Below are 18,975 nucleotides of genomic sequence, written 5' to 3' on the forward strand. Positions count from 1 at the left end.
ATACAGATTTTTTATGCTTGGGTTCTTTCTAAATAAGTTTCTCATCCAAAGATTAGCCATAGTAACAGCAGCTTTCTCAAACAGAACCAAACTAAATTAAATTTTAAAATATTCTATTGAAAAAGTCTCTTTATAAATAAGGCCCATGAAATTTCAGTTGGTTTTAAACTAGTACTAATGTAATATTATACCATTACATCAAATGCATAAAAAAATTATTGGATTTCCTCTGCCAGAATAGCTTGAGAGGACAAAAACTCAACCAAACAAACCTTTATGACTGACGCTACAGATAAGCCACTAATTTTGAAGTATAATTTTTTTATAGAGAAGTTGCTTTATTTCACACATCACTTGCCTGTGGAGAAAATGTGGTAAAACTGAGACAAGTAAGTAAATGTTGTATTTGAATGACAGGTCCATCAAGAAAACCTGTGGAGAAAAAAAACAAAACAAACAAACAACTGAGAAAAAAAAATAACTGAGAAAAAAGTAGTGAGATAATATAAGGTACTTAGACCTACAGTTTTGTTTCACAGAATGTTCTAAAATGGTCAGATATCACATCATCTTCCAATAAATATTTCATTTATCCAGATTAAATCCTGAAGAGTAAGAAGTTAACCAAAGTATGCATACAGCTTACTTCATTTCAAACCAATTCTCTTCTCTTAATACATTTCATTTTATTACTAATCTCATGGTTTTAACTTATGAACTTCATGTTAATAAGGTTTTATCCAATGAAAACATTTAACCTCAAAGGTATTACCAGGGATAGTAACATTATTCAAGATTCTCCATTCTAATGGAAACAAGACTTAGAAATGAAGCACAAGAGATGTGTGCCAGTCTTGTATGGGAACAACACTACTAATATAATACTGACTAATACATAGTATCTTACTGTTTTGTAAGTGCTGCTATCAGAAAGAAAAAAAATAACACAGATTCTCAGTCTTATTATTAAAAGTTCAATAACACATCCCCTTACAGATATAGCATGTTAAAAATATTCAGTAGGAAAAATTAAACAGATTTTTTAAATATACTGGGGGAGTGATGGTTTTTACTACCGCTTATCACAAAAATAAAACACAAGTGACATCTGGGAATACAGACCAGAACAAATTTATATTAGATTTTAAAAAGATGATTTTTATTAAACACAAACAGCTTTTAATACATTATCAATACAAATAGGAAAACATCTGTCTAATGAATTTGATATATCAAAGATTTGATGGGCAGGTCGCATACTGGCACAATAAAAATTATCTTTTAAAAAAATTACAAATTAAAATTATAAGGTCACCACTGTCTACACTGTAAGAACTTTGCCTACAGTCTAAAATTACTACATCACCTGGGCATAGGGGAAAGCAAAGAACTACAATTTCATAATATGGAACTCCTAACACTTTCATTAGCACCATTCAAAGCTTGCATCAGCTGTTTAACCAAGAAGCAGCTGACAGGTCAGGTAAAGCTTTACAGCAAATTTCAGTGCAAAGTTTACAGTTCCTTTTCATAAGATACTTGGAATCCATGTTTTCATAGCATGTTAAATAATTATGGCTTGATAGATGTACAGTGTTAAAATGCTGAGAATATTGACTTTGAAAAAAAAGATGAGACTTGTAATGGCTGTGAAATGCATTTTAATATATTATGGCCAATTCTGTAATATGCAAACAGCATGCTGGATTACAAACTGAAGTCCTATTATGATTTCATGGACAAGGGTCAGTATTAGCTCTCTGGGGTAGTGGCTTCTGGTTGTGTCAGCTGCTGCTTTTTCAGGCTAACTAGCTTCATCTTCTCTCTAATGTGTTCTGCTGCAGCAGCCATATCACTTGGGCTCCCAAAGTACTGCTCAGACCTAAAAAGAAAAAAAGCCACAAAACAACACAAAAAGTTACCAGTGAAAAGACAGACAGTATGTAAATATAAAAGTGAATGTCATTAGAAAACACAAAGCAGATAACAAAAATAGCCACTTTTTCTTCCTCTTGAAATTTAAAAGCCACTTCTAAAAGGCTTTGAAGATGCAGTGATGAGACTTGACAGATGATTGGATGAAATTATTGCATATACTAAAAAAGTCCTCTGCACAACAGGGCGCTGTTCTATAAGCACAACTAGATATTTCCTAACACTATTTTTTACCCTCGTTCTCTGGCTACCCAGCCCAAGTCAGTCTGGCAGTTCTGAGTACTACGACAACCAAGGAAATCTGTCCATACATAAATTCTGAGGCTATACAGCTACTGCATTACTGAAGGACTCTGTGTACATGAAGTCAGCCACATGCTGTCAAATTACGTCTCTCAAACTGAAAGAAACACATGGCTGTGTAAGTTGGTTTCTCCCATTCAAATAGAACAAAAGAACAGCTGAAATGTTAGGGAAACCACTAACTGCTGTCAGCAAAAATAGTATTTGAAGAGAATAGATGTTTCAGAAGAAGAACAGGTATCAAATCTCATTACAAAGCACAGACATTGAAGACTTTGGAAACGGTGGCAGGACAAAGACCTTTGGACACAGCAGGGGGACAAGTGTAATTGGACAAAGAAGTTACTTCATGTAGGAGTGGATCACAGTATGGACAGACATTTTTCGTGATGAATTAGAAGCCATCAAGAGGACAGGGAACTGGACTTTCAAGAAGATACTGACAGAAGTCTGAAGTGGTAAAGAGGCTGATGACAACATCTCCATGCTTTTCATGGCATTTTGTGTGCCCCTACATGTCTTAAACTGTTTCTACTAATGAATGAATCCTTTGCAAATTGTTTGCTAAATGCTTAAAAAATAGAATGTCCAGGGAAATGGAGTAGGGTATTCTGGGATCCAGAACAGCTAAGATCCCACTTATGAGAGGGGAGACACACAGAACTACTGAAATGCCAGAGGGGTCAGAAATAACATTAAGGATTCAGTCAGTCAGCCCAAAATGCAAGTGTATATACCTATAGCTATAGGAACATTGTGTTAGGACTCACAATGTCACAGTATGACAAGTGTCCTCATCCACAGGGAGCGTTCCCAGGTTCTAATGCTTAACAGTCTATCTGCAAATTACATAGGTTTTAAGAATAAGTAACAATTGCTACTTTTGCTGAGTCACTGAAATCTGCCACACAAAAGCTATATCAAAATACTTCAACAAATATAACACAATTCTTGGGTGTTGTTTTTTCCTCACAGTTATAAAATCCTCCAGTATTTTCAAATATACTACTGAAAGTGCAGAAGAAAAATCACTACCAGTTCAGGTGTGAGTCCGTCTTCTTGGGTAGCAATCCTTACTGAAGTTATACCACACACAGAGTACAATATTGTGGAAATAAGTTTACAGGAATTTCATTTTCATGATCGACTTCCTATCACTGTATTTTTTAGATTGACTTCTGATAACCCATAATGCAGTTAGTTCACATAATTTCATAAGGTTTCAAATTCTTAACTCAAAATACAGATTTCAGATCTCATGACTATGGTGCAGGATCCTACACACTCAGAGACTCGTTCCAAGTCTTAGTTATATTCAGAACAAGCTCAACATCACAATGAACAAGTGTATGTTACTGAACAGAAAACTGAGTTTTATTATGGCTGAGATTCCAAATTCAATTTGCTTTTGTAGCTGACAACAGTCACCAATTTTAAAAATTAGTATGAATAGCTTACAAGGGAAGTATTGTTGTATTTGCTGAATAAATCAAATGTAGATATAACTTCAATGTACTGGCTTAAGACTTCTGATAGAATCACAAATCAAAATACTATAATTCAAGTCTTATATCTTTTTTTCTGGGAAAAGAGACTGGGACTAGTCATTCTTCTGTTACTTCTATATCCCTTACTGGTATAAAGACTGCATAAACATAATTACTGAGTGTGAAAAAGTCACTGTTTTGAAACAATTATCTTTGGAAAGTTTGAAATTGGACATGCCTTCCTTCTGTGAAAAGGTGGGAAAGAATTTTTAATGAATCGTGGTACACTGCCTTTTAATTACTGTGATGAGCATTAAGGATTCTTCTGCATACTGGAGTATCACAAAACCTTACGAAAAGCACATTCAGTAGGCATTAGAAAAAAAAATAATTTGCATACCCATCAGGATAAATTACAGGCACTGTTAGTCTGTCCAACAGCGATTTCCCAACTGCTTCAATTTCATCAAATTGCTCCATTTCATTAAAAGCTTCAGGCTGTTCTGGACATTCTTGCAATATCTGTTAAAAAAATAATAAGGAAATGCAGAATAAAGCAGACAAGGGACAGAATGTAATTTTTTTAATGCAATTTACTGGCAGAGTTAATATCTTCAAGTGTCTTCACAGCCAAATTTGTATGTAATCAATTGAAATATTCATATAAATTCAAGAAAGGAAAATACCAATTAAGCTGCAGTGACAAGATAGTTCAGGGCTACCACTGTTCTGCACTAGAATGTTTTACACTTCTTTTAAGAGGAAACAAAAAAGAAAAAAATAGACTTGCTGGACAATATTCCAGCAACAAATAGCAAATGGATAAAAATAGTAACCTGCATCAAAAGAGCCATACAAAATGGAGGAAAACATCACCCCACTGTATTCAGCACCGGTGTGGTCTCACCATGAATAATGTGTGCCACTCTGGGCCCCCCAGTTTAAGAAGGATGTTAACATCATTGAATGTGTCCAGAGGAGGTGAAAGAGCTGGAAGGAATGTCCTATGAGGAGTGGCTGAGGACTTCGGGCTTGTCAAGTTTGGACACAGGGAGGCTGAGGGTTGACCTCATTGCTCTCTACAGATTCTTGTGGAGGGGAAGTGGCCGATATCTTCTCCCTGGTATCTAGAGATTGGGCACATGGGAATGGTTCAAAGCTACACCACGGGAGGTTTAGATTGGACATAGGAAGCATTTCTTTACTGAGAGGCTGGTCAAACACTGGAACATGCTTCCTAGAGAGGTGGCCAAAGCCCCAAGCCTCTGAGTGTTTAAGAGGCTTTTCAACAATGCTCTCAACAATATGGTTCTAAAACGGTCAGGCAGTTGGACTACATGATCATTGTAGTCCAGGCCCCTGTCAACTGAAGTAGTTTATTCTACTCTATAATCATGAACAACAAAGGGCCGCTTATGAAGCTGTTTCAAAACTAAAATCCAGTTCTGGCAGAGAACAAGGTGTGATTAAAGAAAGTCTGAACAGAAATATTTCCAGATAGGATTGGGACCCAATATTAGTATTTAGTTCTGTGTTTTCTTTCACTTTTCCCTCTTTGAAAGGAAAAAAATACACACTAACAACTTCATTTTTCTTACATTTTGTCTGATAGAATTTTTTCTCCTTAAAAATGCAATACTTACCTTTTCAGCACTTGAATGAAATGCAACAGCCGTTTCCAGCCGGTGCACTCTTTCTTCAGAAGTTACTGTAAACTGTTTCCACACTCTGTTCAGTCTTGGAAGTGTGTCCCCTGAAGACCTTGAAGTACATCGCAGGGACTGGCACAGGACAACAGTTGCCTGCAGTAACTGTCTCCCATAATCATAAGTACTCTGAAAGTTGGAGGAGACAGAGAAAAAAGTACACATTCAAACTCTGCATTTAACTTAGGAGCTAATTGGCATCTTAAACCAACAGCAGACAAGTTTATCAAACCTCCTCAGTCTAGGTCCACAAATTATGCTGAACTAATCTGGTATACCAGAAACGCTGCTGTATGAATGAAATTGTAATGATCACACAGTGGTTTTGCTCTTAAAAAAAATTAAAAATAATCCCGTTGTCTAGTGTTCACACTGCCAAAAGAACAGAACCTTGTGAAAATATCAAACAGCTGCCTGGATCTTACAGGAGGTACTTTATACATCTACCATCAAGATGACTGTCTCACTGACTTCACTGTCACCATGTTTACAGTCACTGGATGTCCAGGTGTGTTGTGACACATCATTATACCAGCAAGGTACCCTCCTGTCATCCTCGGTTCTAATTCATCAAAAGAGAAAATAAGTTCTAGCGTAGCAGGTGCAATTTGGAAACATCACATTTGTTACAGGCAAGTCTGAATTAGGCATTCATAAAAGCAGTATACATCTGAAAAGGCACCTGAAAAAGGCCCAGCTTGTTCGCTTTCTATTCTTAAGTGAAATTCTTTCACACATATCCAGCATCTGCTTGAGTATTCAAGATCTGCAAACATGCGTGCAAACATGGTCTACAGCTCCAGTGAATTTCAGTGGACTCGTACTGTAGAATCCATTAGTTGGAAACAACAGTGATGAATTAACACTGTCAGTTCTGTTTAATCACTGACTTTGTTAGTGCCAAAACTCTCTGTACATCATACACCAGTCAACTCTATCCAGAAAATCAACAGTAAGACAGACTCTTTTTCATGAAGTACAGCGCAAAAGAGACTGAAACCAAATGGCTCATCCATATTTCAGTATTTTGATTACAGTTCTTCATAAGTCATTATAAAGACTGTTTAAAATCCATGTCTTTTAAAGAAAGTCAATGAGAACATTATGTTTTGTGGTTCGCATTGACTCCATGAAGCAGAATAAACTATGGCAATAAACTGCATCATCACTATTGTCAATTGGAACTTACATCTCATTAGGCTCATCTCCAGTTTCAGCAATCACGATTTCTTCATTCAAGCACTGAGGCAAAACATTAAGACTAGTAACACCTGTTCCAGATTAGCCACATTAGTACCACAGGTACTAATTCCATTAAGGAAATCTTCTGAAACATTATAAAACCCATATTGCTAAAAAAAAGTAATTAATTTCACCTGTGCAACATCAACAAATTTTCGATGCTTCTCCAGTAAAACTTTCGTTTCCTGAGCATCATCTCCCAAACGGATGTGTGTCTTCAGCAGAGCATCCAGCAGCTCACTTAACCACTCTACTGCCTTAAAAACAGAACACCCAAAACAACAAACTAGTAAATTAAAATTAAGTTAATCCATAAGGGTGAAGTACCTTCAGTACTAGCATATACTTTTGAAATGGAAAAAAGTTAAAAGATATCAAACTGGTAGATCATTGATGCACTCACCAAATACGCTATTTTCAGTCACTGTTATATCCTTTATTTTCACTGTAAAAAATCACTATCAATTCCCATCAGTTAACCAATGCATTTCAAGGATTAGAATGATAAAATTCTGAAGGTATTTCCATACCTGTGCAGCATCCTCTTCACATTTAAATAACTGAACCATCTGAAGCATCTTCAGTCGTCGCACATCCACCATGTCTTCACACCTTGAACAGTAAGACAGACTCACCAACACATACATAGCAGACACAATACATGCTCAGTTTGACAGCAATGCCTTCACTGAACAACACTGCGATACAAGTGCTCACGAGAAGGTGATTAAAGCATTTTTGTGCTGCTTACCGCCACCAAAATATATAATGTCTCGTATAACAATAAGAGACACACAATAAATAGAACTGAATACTACAACCAACCAAAATCATGTTTCTCAAGACTCCCAAGATGGTCAAGCTATAGATAGTAATACCAGCAGTATCTACAAGGCTCTAGAGCTGCATTTCAGGTTTCTTAGCTTGTTGCATTGGTAAGATTTACAGGCTACACAGAAGTTTACATGGCAAAGACAGACTTTCTTCTACTGAAGTCTAAACCTGGCATAATTCTGAATGGTACTGTAAGCTGGTGGCAAAATTTTCATGGTGAAGAAAATAAGATGTTTTTAAACATTTAGAAGATGCATTAACATATTTCTATTTTTCTTTTTACCTAACTAAAGATTGCAATAATTGAACCCTTATACTATACTTATACTTACCTTGCTGTAACTTGTCAGGAAGCATTTAAAAATCTAATACCAAAACTAATTCTAATTCTCTTGTTCTGAATTAAGTACATTTTTCAGTTCTTTCCATAGTCAGAAGATATAAAAATAAATTATTGAAAGGTCTTTTCTTTCCACATTGAGAACTAAGCTAATACATTTAGGAGAGCAACCTTTCCACTTCAATTTCAGAGCCTAAGTAAGCTGTAAGTAGACAGCAAGATTTAGACTTCTAGTCTAGTGTAAACTGAAGTACTAATGTCAACAACAGTTAGCACTACAAGCTAATGCAAAAGATGCTATGCATGGATCTGTTTTTTCCAACTGGTTGCAAACATAAGCACTTCCAAAGAATAGATCGTTAGCATGCTGCCTTTTGTTACATGTCCTGTAGTGCTTTGAAACTTACACAGAAAGGAAATTTGTTTCTCTAATAATGCAGGAAAACAGTTGATGGCTTCCAAAAGCATAGCTAAAGCAGCAAAATGCCCCTAGGACAAACATACTGCAGGTGCATATAAATAAATGAGAAACTTCCAATAGAATTTGGAAAAAAAAGTGCCACAAAAATGACTGCTAAACACTATGGAGAGATAGAAGTCCTTACTGTACTTTTTTTTTTCTCTTGTCCAGGCTGAAGAACCTTGTTTAATCATCCATCATCTGGAAGATAATTCATACCTCTGTCTTTTTACATCTTTTTAACCTTTTGATCCTTTAATTGACTCCCCAGTATTCTGTATCTTTTCTGGGAACATGGACTAGGACTGTGCAACATTTAAATTACAAATGGACTACAAATCTATAGTGACATATTTACACTTTTCCTTTTAGTTTTCTATTCTGTTCCTAACAATCCATAACATTCTACTTGCTTCTCTCAGTACAACTAAACTTGCAAAAGTTTTCCAACACTTATCTTTGAGTTGATAGCTAGTTCAGACGCCATTACTAGGTACACAAAGTTTTTCCTTCTCCCGTGTGCATTTTGTTTCTCAGTACTGAATTCCAACTGCTATTTTATTGCATAGTGACACATGGTCCTCTATAGCTATTTGCAGTTGGCCCTCTAAACAGAAGTGCTGCTCAAGTAAACAGGATTCAGAGGACATACTTATGAGGATACCTTCGCTAAGTGTTACCAAAACACAGTTTGTTACAAAAAACTCCTTAAGAAAACTATCTGCGAGAGGTAAAATTAATTCCTAAAACCAGCAACTTGATGCTCATTCGATCTTGTTGTTCCCTAGAGACACCTCTTTGCTCAGCTGTTTCCCTCAAAGTTCAGGCACTTTCTACAGGGTACACTTCACTGTGTCAAGAGTTCCAAAAGTAATAATGAGCAACATCATCTGCTTCTTTCATGTTGATTAGTAGAAAAAATGCACTACTATAGCCAATCCAGTACTACTGCATCTTTAAGAAAAAAATAATCAATGGAAGGTCGGGAGGAAGAAAATGATAGCAAAATTCATCCTTCTGGAAAATTAAACTCTCCCCAGCATTTTTTCCTATTACAACTTCACTTCCCTACCTTTTTTTTCCAAAACTCACAAAAAAACATTTTGAAAACTGAACTCTGTGCCTGTCCCCCTGGTACCAGCTCATCTTTCTTCCTATCTTCAGGAGTGAAAACGCCACACTTAAAGGGTGGGTGTTGTGAAAGAGGATGAGTAAATCTGTACACAATTAATACATAATTTTAGAGCCATCATCACTACTATAGTCTTAGTATACCTTTCATCTTAAACTGTTAACATATAAAAGATAACTCTTGCATCTATTCCATAACTCCATATAAAAAAAAAAAATCTACAATTCACGTACAAGAAAGCACACATACTCTATCCAGTACTGAAATACAAAAGGTGCTTGGTTTTAGGAATATGCTACAACAGATTAGCCAGAGAATCTTCTGTCCCTTTTAAATATACTGCAAATAAAAATTACAGTTGTACTACATCCCTTAACTGAAGATAAAGCAAATTGGTCCCTTTATTTAAAAAAAAAAAAAGCGTCCTACCAGCACACAAAAATCTTACTGACTAGAGCTGTTATTACCTTTGTTTTCTAAGCTGCATATCTTCCATCACTCCTTGGATATGGTCCACATTTTCTTTGTTTTCAATGGTCACATCTTTTCCATAGGCCCAGGATGCCTGATTAGATATCTGATCAAGAAGACTTTGACCTTTCTCACGCAAGCCTTGCAAGCCCAAATCTAAAAAAGAAGAAAACAGACAATGATCACTCCTAAAAAACTGGAAGGGTTTTTTTTCCCCAAAGATATGAAATGCAACAGAATCAGAGAAGGAAGGCTGTAAAGTGAAAAGGACATTACTATCTCTCTTTCACTAACCTTTCCAACTTTTAAATTTGACTGAGCATTTGTCTATATTAACAAAGAGCTAAGGTTTTGATTGATATTTTATGATCTAACAGATAAGAAAAAAAAGCTGAAGGTATTAACTTTTCAGCATATAAATAGCTAATTAATGTCCTTCATCCACAGTTCCACAATACCTGAAATATTTATCACTGCTAAGCAGCTGTAGACTAAACGTTCTTCCACAGCTGGCAGAAATTTCTCCCTTATAATACAGCTGATACACTTTTCTGTACTGGAATATGCCAGCCCTTAAAATCTGCATTTACATCTATTATTTGGCAGCTCTATTTACTTCCTAAAGGAATATCTTGTTTATGCAATGTTATGTTATACTCCAATCATAACAACTTCTACTATATCTGATTTTGCTTCAAAGCTCTTTCTCCTATGACATAGTGGACTAGATACCATTATAGGTCCCTTCCAACCCAAATATTCTATTCTATATGCTTGACAGTGTAACCAACTTAAGTGTGCTATTTATTAACATGCACATTAAAAGTTACTGCAAAATACTCAGCATAACACTTGAAAACTGAGTGCACAACAATCTTAATCATCCAGGGGTCAGTTCTGAAGACTACAAGATCATCTAAGCACTATATCCCCAAGGCACTAAAGATAACTTATGGGGTAAAAAGTTTGTCTACAGATTAAATGCATGATAATGGTACATAATTAATACATATTACACATAAACATTTAAAAGAAAACATTCCCAGATCAAGCTACTACGCAGAAGTTAGCATAAGCAAGTCAACAGCTGTCAGCTAGAAAGCATAAAAGATAGGTATTATTTTTTTCTGCTGTATGTTTTCAAAGAGGATACTGGAATTACTGATTTAACCTTTAATGCATTCATTAGAATGAGTGTATCTGAAATGCAGAAATATTTTACTTACCAACACTTTTCAATTTCTCTTCCAGTAGTTTTAAAGTTTGTTGAATTGATGCTCCATCTGCTGGTGCAACGTCTACACACAGCATTCCTAGTAAGCCATCCAATTGCTGAGACAACTAAAATGAAAAATAACATACATATTGATACTTAAAAAGAAGTTTTGAACTTCATATGGTTGGGTCTGCAATCTTCCTTTAGTTGTTTGGAAATCTGTCATTTTAGAAGTCTCTCTTTGCATCTATAGGAAATAAAAGTCAAAATAAAAGATGGAACAACCCATCTCCTTACATATTTGAAAAGCAAATGTCCCTAGACAGGGGAACGGGAGGACGCAGAGATTTATTTATATTTTTTGAGACATGTATTGGAAATAAATAAATACCAATTTGAAAAAGAAACCATGAGAAGTACACCGAATTGCAGTTCAAATAATGCATATACTTCAAATTAAAAACAAGAAAACAAGAGGGGGAAAAAGCAACATTAACTAGTAACCATTCTATTTCAAATGCTAACAAAACGTAAGATGTTACTGTAACACTTCCCTCTTAAAAAAAGGGGAAATCCACCTTCTCAGAGTTTCAAGCATAGTAAATGAAGACGTACTGCATTTTCCAAGTGACATTAAATTCCTCCACCTCCCTAATTTTTTTTTTTCAATATATTCAACATTTATCATACTATGGCAATAAAATGTTGACAGGTGAACCCATGAAAAGTTTAAGAAAAACTTACATCCTGAGCAACACTGTGGAATTCAAGTGCTGCTTGTAATAGATTCTGCCTGAATTCCAGCTGACTGGCCTGCCTGTAACACACATCACTCAGCTGCTGCTGCAATGCTTTCAGTTCCACCAGGTCCTCCTCATCCCCCGCATTTAGAAGAGCTGCTATCTGCTGATTAAGCTCAACATAAACAGCAAACCACTCCTACAAACAGAAGAAAATTAAGCATTAAAACACCAATCAATTTTATTTATCTTAAAACGACATACATCTAACTATAAAATAATCAATAACCAGATTTTTAAAAGGAACTAGTGTCCTTGATTAGGACACTATTCTTATGAAATCCCACACAGGAGGAAAAACATTCCTGTTTTCAAATCAACTCAAAAAGTGCTTGATATTTTTTAATATAGGTGGCATAGTATAAAAAAAGCGGTGCAGAAAGATGGGAAGATTAGAAGGCACAGCTAACAGCTCCCAGCACTAACTCACTCAGATTCTTTTACCAAATTGAAAGAAGAATTCCACCATTTAAAAACAAATTTATAATGCTCACATGTCTGCAGTGCTCTATTGAAACAAAAGACTATTTGCCAATAGGTAAGCTATTGCAAAAAGCTGTTAATGAGAACTTTCATGTTACTTTTCAGACTGGCAAGTATTTTCTTAAAACATTTAGAAAAAAATACTACTGTTGACAAAGTGGAAGCAATCTCTATCTTCTGAATAAAACATAAGATTCATGTACAGAAACGTCAAAATAATCTTTGTTTCTTATTTAAGGAAATCTTTATACTACTGAAATCAAAATGTGTAGATTTGTTTTTCAAATGCTCTGATTACTGAATTCATATCTAGGAATCAGCAATGTTGTCCTGGTGGTATATTTGAAAGAAAAAAAATAGTTCAAATATTTAAGAATTCTGGGAGAATTAAAAACAATTTGATGTATCAAGACCACATTCACATCTTGCACGAATGAGATGCCTATAATGCAAAACATGTTTCCCCAACAGCTTTTATTTTGGCTTACAGTAAATTGACCTTCAAATGCCCTATGCTTTTCTAATGCTTTGGAATAGCACCATCTATTGACCTGCAACATCTGACTTCATTAGTAGTCTTGTCACACTCCTATTGGGATGTTTTTTTTTTATTTATGCCTTCATCTTTTACTTTAAAAGCATACAAAATACAGAACATAAATATCTATCATCAGAATTTTTTTTCACTTTACCCAAAGCCACCTCTACCATCTGCTCACAGGAAGAAATAAGAGTATTAAAAGATGCAAGGAAAAAAAAAAGTAATGAAAAGTTAACTTAGCAATCAGCCAAAAAATTTAAGAGCAGAATAAATCTCTCATCTTCTCCAAAAGAGGCAACTAACATGACATAATATGGAAACATCTTCCATTGTCACGTATGTTCAATAAACTCAGTTAACACATCATAACTCATTATTACCTATTACCTTTAAACACTGAACATATAAAATCAGGCTTATTGAGTGTGACAAGTCAACTGTATCATGAAGAGTCAGACGAAAAATCTATATATTAATTTTAATTTTTTATTTTTAATGTTGAATTAATTGCAATAGTTGCAGTAATTTATTTTGATAAAGCTATCAGTAAAACTAAGACACTGGAAACCAGAGATAAAAAGTGTGTTTCTCATCCTTTTCACAGGGGTAAGTTAGCCACATGTATATGTGACAGCTCAAAATGACGGAATTTGCTCAACATTTGTTCAAAAATAACATATTGCCACAAATAAAACAGTTAGAAAATTAAAACAAAAAACTGAAAGGAAGCCCCCCCCCAAAAAAAAAACAAAAAACAAAAAACAAACCACAACACCCTAAGAAAATTATTTTTTCACTTTACAGTATATTGAAGTAAAAAAGCCTGTCTTTAGAAGGAATCAAACATTTTTGAAGGTTTCTTCAAAACAGAAGTAATGTAATCAACCATAAATAGGAGAAGGTAAAAGAAAGCAAGCATACAAGCTGTCAATTCAACTATTAGGATAGAAAAATATAGGAAATTAATGAAATAGAAAGTAAACTCAGCTGTTACGAGATGTTTCAAAATCAAAGAAGGCAAAGCACATTTTTCCTGTGCTGTTGTCTTAATCTATAAAAAGGCACCTAAATTTGCAGTTGGCTACTAGTTTTCCAATTGCTTCTTTTAGTATAAAATTAAAAATAACATTTCTGACTGACTGTTGTTTCTACAAACACTGCCAGCACCTGAGAACCAAGCAGCATTCCATCTTGTCATTGCTTTAGTGACAAGCAAACCGTAGGCCAGCCTGCAAACTTCAGTGGGATTTCAGTGACTTCAAGGACTGTATTTGGCCCCAGCTAAAGCACTGTTGCAGATACCCAAGTGAGAATAAAGTATATTCTATCCTGTTCTCTCTTTTCAGTTTGAAGTGCTAACGTGACTGAAAGATATTAAAAATTATTTTTGTCAAGGGAGTAGGCAGGGATTTTTTTTCCCTTTTCTTTCCAGTTAGGATTTTAACTGTAAGTTTATAGCTCAGAAGGTACTGGTTTTGAGAGCAGAACATCACTTGGGGAGCTTAAAGCAACAAGACAACAGAGAAGGAATTCACCTGACAAAACATGGACAACTACAATGCATATCTGCATCTGAGCAAGTAAACCATAGGAAACAGAGATGTAGACAACAGAACCAGTGTAGTCTAGGGCACAGTGTGTCTCAGACTAAGGGCTTGGGTTGTTTTTTTTATTAAATTAGGTCAGAAAAACTATAACCGAGTGACTGTTTTCTTTGATATGACTGTAATGGGAACTTAGGAAAAGTGGACAGAATTGTCAGTGTCTACATCAAGGAAAGTCAGAAAAGAGGAAAAGCACTGTGAGCGACACTCTTGGGGAACACCAAGTATTCATTTGTCAATTATAGTTAACCATCTGATGGAAAAGATAAAACCCTGGGAACCTTAGGAAGTCTTCAAAATTAGAAGCAAAGGTATCAAAAGTCAGTACAGTTACAAAACAGTCTCTTCAATATTTCATTATCAACATAAACTATATCTCAAGTCTTGATCAATGAAAACGTTCAGCCAGTTTCAGCTTCTCATAAGTGTAGTTTGATAAAGACAAAAATATTAACTTATTCACTTGAGAAGTTACAGGACTTCTCAACCATTTTGGCAGGGAGGAAAAAGGAAATTCCTCCTAATCAGCATGAAAATTTAACAACTACTGTAACATAATAAAAACAAGAAAAAGCACAGATAGAAATCAGTGTCTTTCTACACTGGAAAACAAAATAAATAACATGTATGTATAATGACCATATTAAGTTCTTTAAACTGCCCAAGTACTTTCCTCCATAGCCCATAAAACTGTGCATGGTGCAAAATTCCTAGATACTCAAAACCCAAAGACATCACTCATAACTGCATGTACTTGGAATTATTTTGCTACTTGAAAAGGGTATGGGAAGTCTCACACTGTGCTGACTTTCAATCTCTTCATGCTTCTGTTGCAAAGCTTGTGAAGCTCTAATTGAATCACCTATTCCCCACTGGGTTCTTAGCTGTTCTGATCCAGGTCCTTCAAGCCAATTGACTACCTGTGAATAAGATAATGGTGACAAAAAGAAGCAAATTAATAACACCAAAATTGATACATAAAAAGAATTAACAAGCAGAAGTATTTCAAAGTATACATTTATGAAAAAACCTTCTTTCTAGGATCTGTAGAAATGTGGCTGAATCCGTCTACATCTTCAAAAACTTTAAATAGAAACTGCTTTTCATCAACCTTAGCTTGTCAACACCATGAAAGTAGGTGACAGCTAGCAAAACATTTGTTACATTCCTACTTGTCATTTCATATCTCTGTCAATAAAAGAGCTCAGAATACCATTTTCCTGTTTGTGGACCTCATATTCAAACAGGAATTTTTGTTGCCTGAGTTTTGATGCACAGCTTTATTCTAACATACACCTGAGAGTTCTTGCCTTATTTTGTTAAATATATTCACACTCAAGTATAGGTTATGTACTTATTTAGAATTTAAATTTACACAACAGTTTAGTATTTTATGTATTTATGTCTTTTCAACTTGCTCTATTCAAACAGCAGAAGCCTCTTAAAAGTCTTAATGGTCACATCTCATGTGATCTGCTTTTGCTGAAACCTTCACAGGGTCGACAACACAGTTTAGGACCATAGTATTGGATTTCTTTTTCTCTCTTTTTATTATTAGTATTATTAGTATTCAAAGCAAAGCAGTGTCTCCAATTTTGGTTTCTTTATACACATTTGAATTACCGGGTATCTATGACAAAAGTTTATAATAAATTTTAAAGTATTTAGAAAATAGAGACAACTCTGATGAAACCTAGCACAGAAGTCACTTACTAATAGAGCCCTGAAGTAAGAAAATGCAGGAATAACCCCACATTATGTTTCTTAATAAAAAGCATAGGAAGCCACCTCCCCTCTTTAATATGACTTTTGTTCAAATAGAGGTCCAGGAACAGCTTCATAGAGTTTTTGAGGAAACATAACACAATACACAATGTAACACTACAACTGTGAAGACAAACGAAGCAGGGACTAACTGGATCACTTTCCTAGTGCTGCTAGGCTATGTGGCAACAGTAATCAAGAATGACCATAACAATTACAGAAAGTCACTTAGTTCACCTTTTAGTCATCATGTGTCTTCCCACCCTCTCTTTTTGCATCCCTCTCCTGCCCCCACATAACAAGTACTGTTTCAGAGCATATGTTCTTTGCCTCAAAAGTATCTTCCTTACTTTCATAATTTCTAGGATTTCTAGAGCAAATTCAGACTCTACAGTTTTCTTTTTGTTTAAAGAGAAACTTCCTGTTGTGCTCAGCACCTCTGCACAGCTGTCCCTGGGTAAATATGGAATGGACCCAGACAGGAAGGCACCCAGATGTCCCTCTGAAACCTCAGGGTGGCCTGGAAAACTCACAAATGGAAATGACAGTTCTTATGCATGTCTGAAACAGTGTGCAAGACTACTGCTTAGCAGTGCCGTCCCTGACTCAGACAACCTCCTCATTCCAAGTTGCCAGCAATCACTGCATGGCCTCTGAGATGGCTTAGCATACGGCCACTCTTCTGTGACATACTTGACCTGAAGTGAAAAGGTTCACTAAGGGACCTGGAGAACGAATCAATGTTATTTTAATAAAATGTATTTTTACATGGTTAATAAGCAGACTGCAGCAAGGCCTGGCATTAGTTTTTGTGAATTAACGTTAGAAAAACTGTAATTAGCACCTTCTGCCTAAGAAGGGACAAAACTAGAATTTATCATAAAATACAGAGTTGCTCATCAGCAGTATGTTTAGAGGAACTGTTCATCAGAAAACATCTGGAAATCATTGTAATCTTTACACTGCAAAATGTAAGTCACAAGAAAGGTAAACCAAACTACAGAATAGAAGGAAGAGTTGTGGTTAAAAAAAGAGTTAAGATATCAAAGTCAGAAAGGAAGAGAGGTTGTTATGCATCAGAGAGCTCTGAGACAGCAATAAGAACTAATCAGTTCACAGTAAGGAGAAGCAGCAAACAGTGAAAATGAAACAGGAACACAAAAGCAAGCCAGCAATGGTTAGCAATATAACAAGCTATACAAAGAATAAAATATATTTTAAACACTAAAATATATTTTTTTAAAAATCAATCACACAAGGGGAAAACTTTCTACATTCACACTCATTTCAACTGAAAATACTGCAAGCATGTTATACTGCAATTTCTATTTGTTTTGGCAAAGTAAATTTCCTGGACTTTGCCCACATCAGCTTCCTCCAGTCCATCTTACTTTTCACTGTCAGCCTGTCTCCTGTAACCCAAAAGGAAAACTAAATCAATTTCTAGATGCAGTAAGTTCTTCCCATACACTTGCATGGTTTTTAGAGAGCTTTCAAACACGCTTTATAAAACTCATTAGCTCAGTAAAACAGCGAAACATTTTTCTTTTGTACTGAGGGTCAATTCACTTACTGTGCAGCATCCATAATGCAGACAAAGCAAATTAAAAATTATTTCTAATACAAATATTGCAAAGTGAGGCTGATGCCCCAATAAACAAGTCTATTTAAGTGCATTAACAATGTCAGTTCGTCAAAGTACATTATAAATCCCATTTCAATCAGCACATCTTGTTCAACTACTGTAACTTTAACAAAGGAAAAAAGACCTCATCTGATTATACTAACAGTCATGGTATTATCTTCTATACAGTACTATTTTCATATCTTATATATTTTTATTATTTCCAGTTTAAAATATCAAAAGATGACATTTGCTTTTTAAAATATTTTCCTAATAATCTGAATTATTACATAAGGGAAAACTACTTCCTCAATAGATTTTTATTTTCAGTGCTAGAAATACGATTAATTAGCTTTTATCTTCACCCATGGCTGGAACACTATGAAGTGCAGGTACTTGATTTGCACTCCTCATGCATTAGAAATGTCAATGTTGAAAGGTTAAAAGCAATATCCATTCCATTTTATGCATATTCAAACCATACAGAAGTTTAAAAACATGTAAATCTAATTTCAAGTAATAAACACAAGAGGAAGAAATAATTTCCTTTCCTTGATTTTCTCTACTGAGACTCAGTTGAGAAAATGTTCAAAGTGCTAATTACATGCCTGTTTCCAAAGGACCAAACCAATTCATAATGACCTTTAACACACAATTGATTAGGAAGTTTTGAATTCATTCTGGTCAGGGTAGCCTTGAAATACAGAGAATTTAATCACTTTAAGTTAAAACACCAAACATTAGACAAATAAAGGAATAAATAATGGCTTGTCTTCAGTAACAGGAACTTAAAATGGCGTGGCCAGTGGAAGATTTCAACTCTCAAGCAAAGTCACAGTAAAATGTGCCTCATTTGTGAAGGTTCCTCTCTTTGCTAACAGGTTAGACATTTGAACCTCTGACAATGTAGAGGCATGTTGCCACAGCACACACCAGAGACAATGTGAAGACTCTTCAGGATGATGGTAAGACAACATGTTTCTAATCACCTCTGTGTATCAGAACAGCCGCTGGTAAATCACTGTGATAGCCA

General features: G+C 35.2%; 1 protein-coding gene across 1 annotated transcript in view; it reads right to left on the reverse strand.

Moving 5' to 3' along the window:
- Positions 1 to 1,137: 1,137 nt before the first annotated feature.
- SESTD1 (SEC14 and spectrin domains 1) overlaps positions 1,138 to 18,975 on the reverse strand; it is a 34,682-nt gene continuing 16,844 nt past the window's right edge. Inside the window, exons 9-17 of the mRNA XM_009996325.1 lie at positions 15,352 to 15,474; positions 11,871 to 12,065; positions 11,137 to 11,251; positions 9,907 to 10,066; positions 7,204 to 7,285; positions 6,808 to 6,930; positions 5,369 to 5,560; positions 4,126 to 4,247; positions 1,138 to 1,882 (exon numbers count right to left, since the gene is read on the reverse strand). Of these exons, the coding sequence (XP_009994627.1) occupies positions 1,753 to 1,882; positions 4,126 to 4,247; positions 5,369 to 5,560; positions 6,808 to 6,930; positions 7,204 to 7,285; positions 9,907 to 10,066; positions 11,137 to 11,251; positions 11,871 to 12,065; positions 15,352 to 15,474 (1,242 nt within the window). The 3' untranslated portion in view covers positions 1,138 to 1,752. The remainder of the gene's footprint in view (positions 1,883 to 4,125; positions 4,248 to 5,368; positions 5,561 to 6,807; positions 6,931 to 7,203; positions 7,286 to 9,906; positions 10,067 to 11,136; positions 11,252 to 11,870; positions 12,066 to 15,351; positions 15,475 to 18,975) is intronic.

This window comes from Chaetura pelagica, unplaced genomic scaffold (genome assembly GCF_000747805.2).
Source record: "Chaetura pelagica isolate M959 unplaced genomic scaffold, ChaPel_1.0 scaffold3, whole genome shotgun sequence".
Taxonomy (NCBI): Eukaryota; Metazoa; Chordata; class Aves; order Apodiformes; family Apodidae; genus Chaetura; species Chaetura pelagica.